Consider the following 13,303-nt stretch of genomic DNA (forward strand, 5'->3'; position numbering starts at 1 on the left):
ATGTGAGGCATGACATCGAAGTTGCATCACAACAACCACTTATTAATAGTTTTTTTTTTGCAAAATTTATGTAAATATTGACAAAAATGTAAGTCTAGTCAACCTCTAGGCTACCTATGTCACTTCACCAGTGTTGTGGTAAAACACTGCAAAATGAAAGCGTTCAAGTTACTCACACAGTTGACCTTATATAAACTATCAACAAACAAAGCTCAGTAACACGTTGCATGCAACCGAAGTTGTAAACAGTGTAACACATGTAGACATTATATAAAATAACTTTATGTCGTTTCTATCAGAGAAGTTGTTCAACTGTTTACCTAAGCTAAGTTTTGAACATTTAAATCTACGAAATTGAACTTGAACAACATTAGTGCACTTTTTTAGCAAAGGAAAAATGCAACATGACGCACTTATGTTAGCCTCTACAATACATCCGTTCAGTTCAGCAGGCCATAACCTTTAAGAAGGGCCGCAGGCATTTCTCTCTGTAAAGCAGCATACTGTTCATTATCATGAGAGAAATCAAGGGCTATAGTCAAAGGGCGCAACTCCGCAATTGATTACGTTAGGTTTTCGACACAGACTATAAGTTACATGTCCATACGCAAATAGTAGGATTTACAAGCAATTACACAGGAGGAACAATTAAAAAAAAATTTGCATGATATTTTTCAACCGATTTTGCATATGTGTTGGCTTCGAATTCAAATCCAAAGTCCATCTTTATCTACATGCTCTCGTTTTTCATAGTAGCCGAATAAAAATGTTTAATTGATGAAAATGTTCCTTCAAGAAAATGAATAACTGGAACACTTGCTGCACTTCGCAAGGCGTTGTGGTAAAGTTAGTTGGGAGAAAGTTTTATTACAATTAATGAATCACAAAGATTATAATTATTTGAATTGTCACTTTGTTTTTCATGCAAGCGATTTTGTAATGATAGTTGATACAGCTTACAACGGGTCTGCAAGCTTTGCTGACACAGTGTTTGCAACTGTATGTTTCTGCCTATCTAGCGTCATCACGTGGTGAATGGATGAACTGCCAATAGAAGTTGGATTGCATGATGTATGGCCGTTTTCAGAAGATAATCTGGGCCTGGCAGCAATAAAAAGATCCGGATCCAAAACTTAACACAAAAAGGGGGCACTAGTCAAGCTATTTAAAGCCTCGCTTTATTGTTTTTTTAATATTTTGTTCAATAGGTAAAAGAACTTAAAGATTGGGGTGATTAAGTAAACAGTCGAAAAGAAGGTGTCTAACTCTCGGTTTATTCTAAAGATAGAAAAAAGTTTTCTGTATTTGTAAGGCTATAAATGCTTTAAAAGTTCGAGAACAAGCATATTTCATGGAGCTTGGGGTACGATAGAGTAGGGACAATAAAACATAAAAACGTAATAATTACCGACCAAATATTACTATACTGCATATTCAGTACAGTAGCCTATGTACTGTGCGCATAATAAAGAATCCAAAGTAGACAACGTTTTAGTTTTTAACTTTAAAGTTAAAAACTACTTCGTAACTTTCACGAATATATAGATTTATTTCAAAGTTTTAACTAAAGTGTCCAGTATAAGTTCTTCGAATAGTTGTTTTTCTGCCTTAAATTGCTTAACAAAAAATAAATTGCGTTTATACCTTGATTTCGAATTTAAATAAATAAAACAGGTCTATTTATTTGAATGAGATTTTATTGACCTAATTGGTCGTGGCAAAGCTTGGATAGCATAAAATAGCATATATTTTTGTTTTGGGGGTAATTTTTAACGCTTTTAAATAATCTATGGAAGAGTTCGGCTAAAACGTTGAGTTCTATAGGAGAAAAATTGCGTTTTAATATATACCGAGTTATAAATTTACTGGAATAGGCTACAAGTTTCATTTACATATTGACTGCAATCAACTGGAACGCTCTGCAATTTACAAAGAGTTATGGCTGAAGCTTACTTAAAACCTTGCAAAAGTCTTTGTCGAATCATCGTCTTTGGGATTTTTGCGTTGGCAGGTAAAGAATTTATTTGTTTCGAAATAAAATAACCGAAAAATAAAGCCCAAAATGTAAATACTAAGATCATGTTCAACAAAGAAACGTTTCAAAAACAATACTGTCTTCATCTTCAGTACTACATTTATAGCACTAAAGATGAAGACAGTATAGTTTTCAAAACATTTGTTTGCAGAACATGAGTTTAGTATCTACATTTTAGACTCTTTGTGTTTTGATTAAAATAACCGCTTGTGTAAAACGTTTGAATTTAAACTAATTTTAAACTTTTGTAAATTCATTTTAAGACTTAACTTAGTCAGAAATTTAGTTGATATGTAACAAATAATGTTTTTGTTCTCCAGTGTTTGTATGAATGGAATAATTACATCTTAACAGCTGTTGGAAATCGTTTCGATTGAGCTTCATCTTCTGTTGGGCAAAAGCTTTATTTTTTAATTGGCCTAACTCAGAGCATAGTTACAGCATAGTGATACAAGTTTAACCTACTTTAACATTGCATATCGTTTTTTTACAATTTTTTTTTTAATTTATTATCTCCAGCACTGACATCAGGAAACGCTCACGAATCACACGAGAAGTTGAAACGTAAGAATCATTTTTACATTTCTTTTCATGAAGGTTGCATCAAAACATTTTTCTGGATTAAAAAAAAGACTTCAAAACCGGTCGTAGGATGGAGCTCGTCGTTTTTTACATGCTTTTTTGTATGACTTGTCACCAATTTTTGTATTGCATTGTATCCGCTTTTGGCGTTCGACGTTTAAGCTCATACAGCAGTAAATGGTAAAACTTATTAAAATAAACTTGTTTTTTATAAGACTTTTGAATAAGTTAGTTATACGTATCCTTCAATTTTTGTCTTGTTTTTTTTTAAATAAAAGCACTTTTGTAATAGAAACAAAACTAGACCGTGAACGTGAAAGGCGCAAGTATCTCTGACTCCAAAATTAAAGCACACTAACGTATGAATTGGGTGACGTACCCTTAAAAGAAAGGCTGAGAGCAAGTCCTCTGGCTTATTTATGCTTGCAAGCGTTAAAAAACACAATTTTGAAATTTTTTGAAAGCGAAACAGAACTCTTTTTTCTGTAGAATTATTTTACTTCTGGAGAATTCATTTCGTTGAATTTCAAACAGTCTGCTGTAGAAGAAAACTTTATTTTTCGCATCAACTATATCGCTTCAATAAGTAAATTATCTGATTGTTGCAATGAGACAGTTTAAAACTTCTTAGTTTTGTTAAAATACAATTTAAAGAGGGTAGTTTCAAGCGTTCTTACAACTTTGTGTGTCGTATATCCAGGCTTACGCCTGGTGGTTAAACATTTAGATTAAGGTAAGGTAGCCAATCTTTGTGTCTATACCTTCAGGCATGTATTAAAGTGTTGAGCGGTGTTGAACCGGCGCCTGTTTGAGTACCATACTAGAGCTCTCACCACTCGGCTATGCAGCCGACACAGGTCATTTTTAAAAACAGAAGATTAAAAGAAGCCCGTTTTCGAAAAATGCAGCATTGCCGTCGTATGAGTAAATTGCTTCATAGGATTATATCTTATGCTTTGTTGTTTTTCAAATGTATTTATGTTGTTGCTTTTACTGCATTTCTATTGTAACATGTAGGTTGCTACAATGGAGGAACACAGCTACCAAATTTGTGCATATGCCCGAGCAGATACACCGGAGAATTCTGTGAAACTACTTTGAACAATGTAAAAGAAAAATATAAAGGATTGCAAAATTTGATGTATAAGCCACTCAACACATTGGAAATGAATCACATCATTGAGGAAGTAAAATATGAGAATGATGTCCACATCAACATCCAAAGAAACAAGAGGCAAGCAGACAGTGGATCAGAAGAATCAGGTTCAGGAACTACCTCATCTTCGTGTCCTGTTGGTCAGATACTCGAGGAAGATTCTGGAAACTGTATCTATTCTGCAGCATTTCGGTTTCGACTTACAGTGGATGAAGATTTTCTCACAGAATATTTGGATTTGCAGTCATCTCTGGCCCAATCCTTCATAGCAAGCGTTGAGTCAGATGTGAGTAGGCGAGTAGGCTACCCGTTGCATTTTTTGGTGAAATTGCACAATTGGCAAAGATGAGCACACGATACACCACAAACTGCCGTAGTTTCACATACACCGTAGCCTATATATTCATTTTCAGAAATAACATATTTCCTTGCGAAATGCGCCGAAACATTTCACAAAAACTTTAGGCTGCCGCGTGAATTTAACACACTAAATCATTCTAAATTATTCCTCAGCCTACAATCTTTTTGACTAGGAAAAAATCAACTTCGTCGATCTAATGTTCTTTGGTAGTTTTTCTTTTATCTATAATAAATGAATTGAAAACTTGTTAACATCATAGAAAGAGCTCTTCGCTTTATTTGCTGTAGAGAAATTCTCAAAAACTTTTATTCATTGTGATAGATCCCATTTATAATTTTTTTCCATCACAGATCCAGGACGCATTAGTTGATTCACCATTCATATCAACGGAAATTACAAGTCTACAAAACGATTCGGTTGTTGTTGATGGTGACATAAATTTTGAAGAGAATTCTGATCTTTCAACCATCGATGTCAACCAACTTCTTCGGGATAGGCTTGGAAGAGTACAGCGCTTTTCAAACATAGCTGCTGAAGGTTTGTCGATTTTTGTTTGTCTTGTTGACCTGGTTGGAGAAACGCTCATCCTTTATTGTGATTCTAACATAATACGTAATAATGAACACAAATTTCAAATCTTGTTGACTAAACTATCCTAGAAATTTTCTGTTATCAATGACGTTTTAAAATATCTAAGACTGAATTCTTACTTAAGTATTTGAGGTTTACATCTTACGTTATGTAGCCTACATGCAAAACCGTATGCCACATCATCATTATCATTACGTTCCTTTTTCTCGTGAAGAATCGAAGGCGATGAAGCGACAGGAGGTTCTGTTGTGAAATTTTTTTGTTACAGGTTTGTAACCATATCCTGACCAGTCCAGTCATTAGTCCAAATTCTCGGTGATATTTTTTATTCCTTTTTCCTTCTGATCTTTGAATAGAATCATTGCGAATCATATGGCCAAAATATTTCAACTTTCTTATTTCAATTGTTTGTAGAGATTCCGTGTTGGTTAGCATTCTAAATAGAACCGAAGTGCCAAGTGTATGCAGCATGCAAAAATGAATTTCAATTGTGGCTCATTGTTAGATGTTGCTGATTTGCTTTTACCAGATAAGAATGAATGCAACATGGACAACGTATGCGGTGCCAACACAACGTGCACTAATCTTGATGGTTCATTTTCTTGTGCTTGTTCTTTTGGATTTCGTGATCAGAATTCTTCCAAGTAAGTGGATAGGCTACACTGTCGCATAATGATTTAATTGCATGGATTTGTGACTTATTAGCCTACTAAAGATCATAGATTTTGTACAAAAGTTTTTACGGAAATAAGACTACCAGCTATAATAATAATCATGTTTCATTTTACGCCCATTGCGACAACATACTGTACAATACACTGCAATCACACATGCGATACAACAGACAGCAGGAATCAGCGAAGGAACATATTAGGCCTCGTCTTCTTGTCAGCTGCTCCTCTTGTTTAGGCAAGCCATGAAGTGTCTTAGCTGAGACACAACCGCGTGCTCTGGAGCGGTGTCAAACCCAGCGACTAGTAAAATAGTTTCTTAAGATGATAACACAGAAACAACTATGTGAGAATGACGTAGGCTGACGTTGGTCTCAGATATGTCATTTATGTTTTCTAGTTCAGAGCGTCGCAGGCAGTGCGAATCTTCGTGCAAAGATATTTCATGCTTGAATGGAGGTGTGTGTGTAGCAGGTGACGACGACGAAGGATTTTGCAGGTACAATCGTTTGATAAAAATTATTTCAACATTACGCCTACTGCTACTCAATAAATAAAAACATTTAGGTTTTTTTTTACCTTGAGTATCAGAAGTATGTCTCTTCCGAAAAGCAGTTGTAAACGTATTGAAAAGGTGATTGTATTTTGCTGTCAAACAAGGTCACAAGCTTACAAAGTGGCCTTAAACTAGCCCTGCATAAAGTAAGTCTATTCCCTACAATAAAGCTATAACTATTTAATCACAGTCTGGGAGTTTTCTAATTAAGTTTAGCCTATATTACAAGTTTAAGGTCATTGCATCCTTAGATTTTATATTTGTTGGTTAGTTACTATTGCAGTTAGAACACAAAGGGTATTTTACACCAAAGTGATCGAGTAAGATTGAACGCAATTTGACATCTTATGCTCTAAATCAGGGCTTCCCAAACTAGTGGTCGTGACCCCGCAAGGGACCGAGTAACAAACTTCAGGGGTCGCAGAGAATGTACTAATTTTATACAAAGTGCTGAATAAGCTATTATCACTTCTGTGCCAGTTATTAACTGTATTGAGAGTCGTGCACTCTGTAGCCGTATTTTCGCAAATTGATGTGGTAAAACGAAATCTTTTGTAGTATGTGAAGTAAAATGGCTTTCAAAAGTCAATGCTAAACAGGCTATTAGTGTTGAAATTTGAAGTGATTTTTCAAAAAAAAAGAAAAAAAAATCAGACCTGATCCACCATATGATTGTCGCCATAAAGTCTGATTCTTAAAATTATACTATTTATCAGATATAGCCTACTTAAGAACTGAACAAACTTAATTTGTCCCTCCATAGAGAAAATATCAATCGTTTTACATAGAAATCTAAAATTAAAGCATTCATCAAAAAATTAAACATCTGGAAACAAAAGGTTGAAAATAATTCATTTGAAATGTTCTCATTTACTGAAGAGTTTTTAGTTAACAATGATGTAAAATCAAAAATTGTTAAGCCTCTGGTTATGAACCATTTGTCAAATCTGTGGAAACAGTTTCAAAACTATTTTCTTCCAGAATTGGACAATAAGTTCCCAAATTATATTAGATGTAAAACCTAAGTTATTGCAACGCTAACACAAAGTACCGAGCACTTCTCTCAGGAAGAACTTACTGATCTATCTTCTGATTTAAAATGTTTTCTATCTAATGCAAGTAAACAAGTAGGCATAGCCTAATATTCAGTAGTAGAGTTTAGTAGACATTCAATAGCTCCAGAAATTGATAAAAAAAAAATTTGAACAGTTACCAACTTTCAATAATATAGGATAAAAAATGAATGTGCCGTAGGCTACTCAAAGAAAATGTAAAAAATAGTAAAAGTGACCATACAGTAGGTTGCAACAGTCTAATTAGCAGACATTCTTTTTAGTTGTCCCGAGGAATATGGTGGAGATAGGTGCGAGGTGTCCCCTTCACCTTGGCGGCAAGCTACAATCGCAGTCGCCGTGATTTTGTTGTTGATTTTGCTCATAATCACTGTTGGAATCATTTACTACTTTTATCGAATAAAAGACGTGAAACACGACAAACCACCAGAAAAGTTACTTGGAACTGGGTTCAAATCTGCGTCTGAACATGACTTAAAGGTAAAATTTTAATATGACGTTATGGCTGAACAAATTCCATATAGCCTACCGTACACATTACATAGTTATAGGAATTGCTGTTTTTCAGCGCTTTTAATTTGCCTTCGTTATTTAAAAAAAATCTTCGTTTAATTTCTTATTAAAGCTTTGTTTTATAGTTATTTTAATAACGGTACTTATATCTTTTAGCGTTTAATTCGTAAGATTTTGAAATAGGCCACTTATAAAGGTAACTCGCGTCGCCTGGTCAGGTAAACTTTTGCAGTTGCCGTATTGCCTTGATTTTCTATAGACGCATACTAATCCGTTTCCAGTAGATGAGAGCAAACAACTTCCAGACTTCACGTTTGAGCAGGTATGTAATCCAAACATGTCATTTATCTCGATATTTTTTGCCTGTTGTAGTAAAGACAAGGTCTTGCCGTGTAAGTAAAAATCTACAGTAGTAACAAATGCATTCGTACAACCACATTGCCTCCTCTACTTCGGTAAGCCTGTAAGAACAAAGAATGCAACAAAGCGAGGTGTAGGCCTAGGCCAGGCGCGGATTTATGGGGGGGCCCAGGGGGCCCGGGCCCCCCCGAAATTTTGTGAAAAATTGTAGAAATTGTATGTTTCCGCATCAAATGGTTTGATAAGCTTCTAAACAGCTGATATTAGTCCCTCGGCATCACAATTGATAAAAATGGTTCTTTTAATGTCTATTTTATAGCATATCGTATATGTCGTAGTATCATTGTTCATATCTGTTTAGCCTTTTCTTTCTTTTTAATTGATTTTTAAATTTTCTGGCCCCCCCCGAAAAAAACTCTTAGATTCGCGCCTGGCCCAGGCTACTGATGAAACCTACTTAGTCCAAATTGCAGCCGATTCTAAATTCTTGCCACAGTCGGCCTCAGATGTGGATAAAAATTGAAGCTATTTCAAAAAAGAAAAGTGATATTATCGTTTTTTTTATCGTTTGTTCCATAGCTGCCTGGCTTTAACTTCGATAACACCTTTTGTTTCCACGATTGTATTAGTAGCCTAAAGTTTGTGCAGTTTGTCGAAAAAGTTTAAACACAACTTCTCATTCAACAAAGTCTGGACGATACACAGGTCCAATATCATTTCAGCTTAGGCTATATTTAATTTTAAGAAGATATTTTAAACATATAAAATATTATCCACAAGAAAACAAAAACGGGACGCAAAAATGTTTTTCTTGGGAAAGTAGGCCATTAGGCTTACATCGAGTCGATAATCTTTAGAGAGAATTCCAACTAAAAGAATTGAGTGACGAAAAAGTTTTGGTGTAACCTGATACCCAATAAAGAACATGTCATTTTTAGCCTCTTCTCTATACGCCGCCATTATGAACTATTTTATATCACTATGCCATAAAATCAACAAAGTGCAATTCTATTTATAATGACAAAATTATCACCCCTCATTATTGTTAGACACTGTGAAGACCAACCAGAAAGCACACGTGTTAATTCAAATTATTTTTGTACTTGTTTGTAGTACAAAAAACGCTTCAGGTCATTTGAGAAAACATTCTGGTAAAGAATCTCTTAAAAAAGTTGAGAGCTTTAACACGAAATGCGCTTGTCACAACAATGACAACTCAGCAAAATAGAACCAGTGCCGATTTTACTTCTATTCAAAACTGATTAAAATTGTAGTTTTTTCTGTTCTATAGTTTTAGAAGTGACCATTATAAGCTTACACCAACAAAGATGCCACACGAAAAGTATTGTGGTCTGTTTTAGCAAAGTGACTCATTGCTTGCGTCATTTAGAATATTTAAAAAATTTCGAAGCTTTGTTGGACGATGACATCACAGCAATTTTATTGCATGACATGATGAGTGAATGGCACTGAGAAAAGCCAAACTTCTGGATTTAATGTTAGTGCTGAAATTTGTTGCTAATAACTATTTTTGCTTCGTTCATTAAATTTGAGACAATTTTAGTAGAATACATTTTCATAAAGAGTTCTACGGAGATGTGCCATAAACTCGTTCACTAAATCGACTTTAATTTTTTTTAAATGTTCAAGTACCCCACCCCCTTTCCCCGCACCTTCTCGCTGACACACTTAGCGCTTAATCAAATTAATTAGAATTTTGCGCCCTACAAACTCCCTCATATTGACCATAAACCTTTCCCATAGAAAAGGGACGATTTTAGGCGCAAATTGTTATTTAATAATGAGATTTAAAAGGCGACTACATTTCAGGAGCGGTATGTCAACGGAAAGTACACCAGCACAGCCGAGAAATTCCAGCTAGATGAAGTACACGAAGATAGCTTGTGAGAGTGTTGATCTACTGTACTACAAGACGAAAATTTCGAAATGTATCTGCTTACGTAACCTAAACGCTGTTGTTTATGAACATAACTAAGTTTGATTATGGACACAATTGTAATTACTTTTCGTTCAAGTTGTTTTGTTTTATTATTTTAATAATATGATATCCATGCTAAGTGTGATGAAGACAATTACGCCTGAGTAGCTTCCGACCGTCTTCCTATAAATTTTGTTGCACAGACCTTCATTTATTTCGCTTTACGGTGCGTCTGTTATTATAAAGTACAAATCTTACGTCTGTTCTGTCTAAAGAAATCAAAATCATAGAATCAACTTTGTTTTGAGATGGCCTCAAAGATGATCGACGTGGCCAATCTTCACAAGATGGAGCCAGTAGTGCCTTCCGACACTCTACATGTGACCACGGGCGTTGACAGGGGGGTCTAAGTGGTATTTTTGGACCCGGGCCCGGAATATTTAAGGGGCCCGGATTTAAAACATTCCCCGCGACTTCAAACATTATCAAGATCTTAATATAATCAGATCTAAAGGAATTGCCATCAGAGGTTAAAACAGCCATTTCAGCCGTCAGATGGTAAAGTACCGGGCCCCCTTCTGGGTAACAGGCCCATTTCAGCTTTCTGGTGGTAAAATAGCCACTTCAACCACCAAACAGTAAAATAAGAATTTAGTCTAGTATAGTGATTTCCCTAACCACGAATTTCAAAATAAACAGGCTGATTTGTTCAAACTCAAAAACTGAAATGGCACAGGTAAGAAGGTTGCTATCCCTATTTCTGCACTAAAAATTAGACCAAAACCGCTTTTCAGGTTGCAGCAATCAGCAAACGTTTGACCTAGGCCCAAAAACTTTTCCCAAATCAAATTGAAGCTTTCTGACTATGTCTGCAGTGCTGTAAGTTCTCTTGTAAGTTAGTGAGCCTAGAATGACCAGTGAAACATCAATGGAATCGGGAAGTAATACTCTAGCGCCATATGACAAATAAAAGTTCAAAAAAGCAACCGCTAAATAGAGATAGGCCTAGTAAGTTTTGCAGTTCAAAAAATTTTAAGATTGCGCAAGATTTGTTAAATGACCATGCTTAAACGACATCAATAAAAGCTTGTACACAACCTTTATATTTATAACATTGTCGATAAAAGGGGCCCGAAAATAAATTGGTACCGGGCCCGAGAAATACTGTCAAAGGCCCTGCATGTGACAGTATTTAACTAAGTGCAAAGACGAATAAAAATACCAACGGACGATTCTGATAGAAGAAAGCAGTGATTGAAGATTTCGCAGTCTTTATCATAACTATAAAAATGCTTAAAACTAAAAAACTTCCAAAGGATTGTCATGCTTAGAAAGCAAGCAGTTATTTTCGTATTGGCTGTCTGTAGCCTATGTATTAAGAAACCTTATCAAGTCCCAAGCAAAAGGCATTCAAATGCTGATGCTGAAATAAACTAAATATAATTTTAGAGCATTTTTAGACGCAGATATTGAAAAAGGCTTCATCTCAATGCTTACAATCTCACCTGCTTACAATAAGCTTCATCTCACCTGCTTACAATAGCCTATATATGTGTGTTTTATTAGGCTACTTTATAATTGCATGATTTCAACCACGGTAGCCTATACAGTGTACTCAGGCGCGGATCTATGGGGTGGCCCAAGGGGCCCGGGTCCCCCCGAAATTTTGTGAGAAATTGTTGAATGGTTTGATATGCTTCTAAACAGCTGATATTAGTCCCACAGCGGACTTACAATCCCCCCTTTGGCACGCGTGGGACGTCACGATATTGAGAATGATGCTTTCAGTCTCCATGTCTCTAAAACAAAGTTTGCCTAATTTTAAGCGAAACTGCATTAAAAGAGCGAGTTTTGCCAACACCAAACATTCAAACATCTCAGCCAGGAATTAGCAACAAGAAAACATAGAGACTTAGCTTTAGGCTATTACCGAAAAAATGCCTAAGAAAACATGATCTTATCCTTTTGCTATGCCACCGGACAGCACCATTTTACAGGAATATTTATACTCATATTTTTGTTGAAAATGCTCTCAGAATGCACCAAATTCAAAGTAATTTTTCAAAATTTTCTGGAGGAGGCCCCCCAGACCCCCCGCCGCTGGGTGTCGCCTTTGGTGAACACGCCGTCGGGCTTCGCCCGCCGTTAAAAAACCCCAAATTCCTGGCTACGCCACTGATTGTTCATATCTGTTTTATCTTTTTCTTACTTTTCAATTCATTTTCAAATTTTCTGCCCCCCCCCCAAAAAAAACTCCTAGATCCGCGCCTGAGTGTATACAAAACCGTGTTTTGTTGTGGCCACTGGCCAGTGATAGGCTATTTAAAAATTTAACATGGAATTTAAAAATTTTTTAAAAATTACAGGGTTCATTATTTCTATGCTGACACCAAAAAAAGGGTTTACCAAAATATAAAGCTTGGAAACTACTGCTTTCGATTGTGAATTTGCCTAACAATGAATATAGTGACTTCTCTTCCACATACACGTTTTATCCATTGCTTACAAAAATAATGGCGGTAATCCAGAGCTGGGCAATAAAGGCCAAAAAACACAAAAAAAAATTGACAGCTAATAACTTCAATCGAAATTTCATAACAAAACAAAAAACGGTTTCTACATAATCAGTTTAAGAACAGTTTTGTTCTATGAATTTAAAAGCCAGCAGAAAAGTGAATTTAAAAGCCAGCAAAAAAGTTAAAAGCCAGCAGAAAATATGAATTTAAAAGCCAGCAAAAAAGTTCTATGAATTTAAAAGATACCTTTTGTAACAAAAAAATCTTATTTTTGGTAGGCTACTAATAATTTTGATTATTGCTTTGTGTGTAGGTTGTATAAAAAGCAAGCTACGTGATACAGTACAATAGAAACCAAACACAATGACTTTAGCGCAAATGGCAAAATAATATAACTATTAATTGTAATTTAAAAAATGATGAGATATTGATTTTTCTTGGGTAGATCACACCAGTTTGTTTGACATATCACATGGCATTCTCCATAGAAGAGTGCATTGTGAAGCGGCAATACGTTTTCTTGGATGCTTTTTCGAAGACTTTGACACACCTGAATGTTCACCAGGCAATTGCGGACCTAGGTGGTTACCTACTGATGAAACTTCCCTCCAAAACAGTGAAATACAAGCGACACAAACTGGAATCTATCCAAGACCACCTAACCCAAAGATAAAAATATTCCTTTGGATTGGACTCAATTTACGCAGCTGCTACAGATGCCTTGATGTTATGATCGAGCTCATACTTAAAAGTATGAGCTCGATTTTTTTTTGAAGGCACATACTTAAAAGTATGTGCCTTCAAAAAAAGCCAATACTATGACAGTATGACAGCCCAATAATTCTGCAAAAAGCACAACATATCAAAAAATATTTTGAGGATTAACTTACCAAGTTTCCCGACCTAGCTTTATTGAAGCTCACATTTTAATAAGCCTGCGTACTTTTTCT

General features: G+C 35.5%; 1 protein-coding gene across 1 annotated transcript; it reads left to right on the plus strand.

Annotated features, from left to right (window-relative positions):
• The first annotated feature begins 1,832 nt into the window (after positions 1-1,832).
• Positions 1,833-10,057, plus strand: LOC145782551 (uncharacterized). Its single transcript, XM_082594356.1, has 9 exons — positions 1,833-2,011; positions 2,555-2,599; positions 3,635-4,059; positions 4,485-4,671; positions 5,255-5,369; positions 5,797-5,895; positions 7,289-7,505; positions 7,798-7,860; positions 9,729-10,057. Exons 1-9 carry the CDS (start codon positions 1,939-1,941, stop codon positions 9,804-9,806), a joined length of 1,302 nt encoding a protein of 433 aa, XP_082450482.1. The 5' UTR covers positions 1,833-1,938; the 3' UTR covers positions 9,807-10,057.
• The last annotated feature ends 3,246 nt before the right edge of the window (positions 10,058-13,303 follow it).

The sequence above is a fragment of the Aplidium turbinatum genome, chromosome 13 (assembly GCF_918807975.1).
Source record: "Aplidium turbinatum chromosome 13, kaAplTurb1.1, whole genome shotgun sequence".
Lineage (NCBI taxonomy): Eukaryota > Metazoa > Chordata > Ascidiacea > Aplousobranchia > Polyclinidae > Aplidium > Aplidium turbinatum.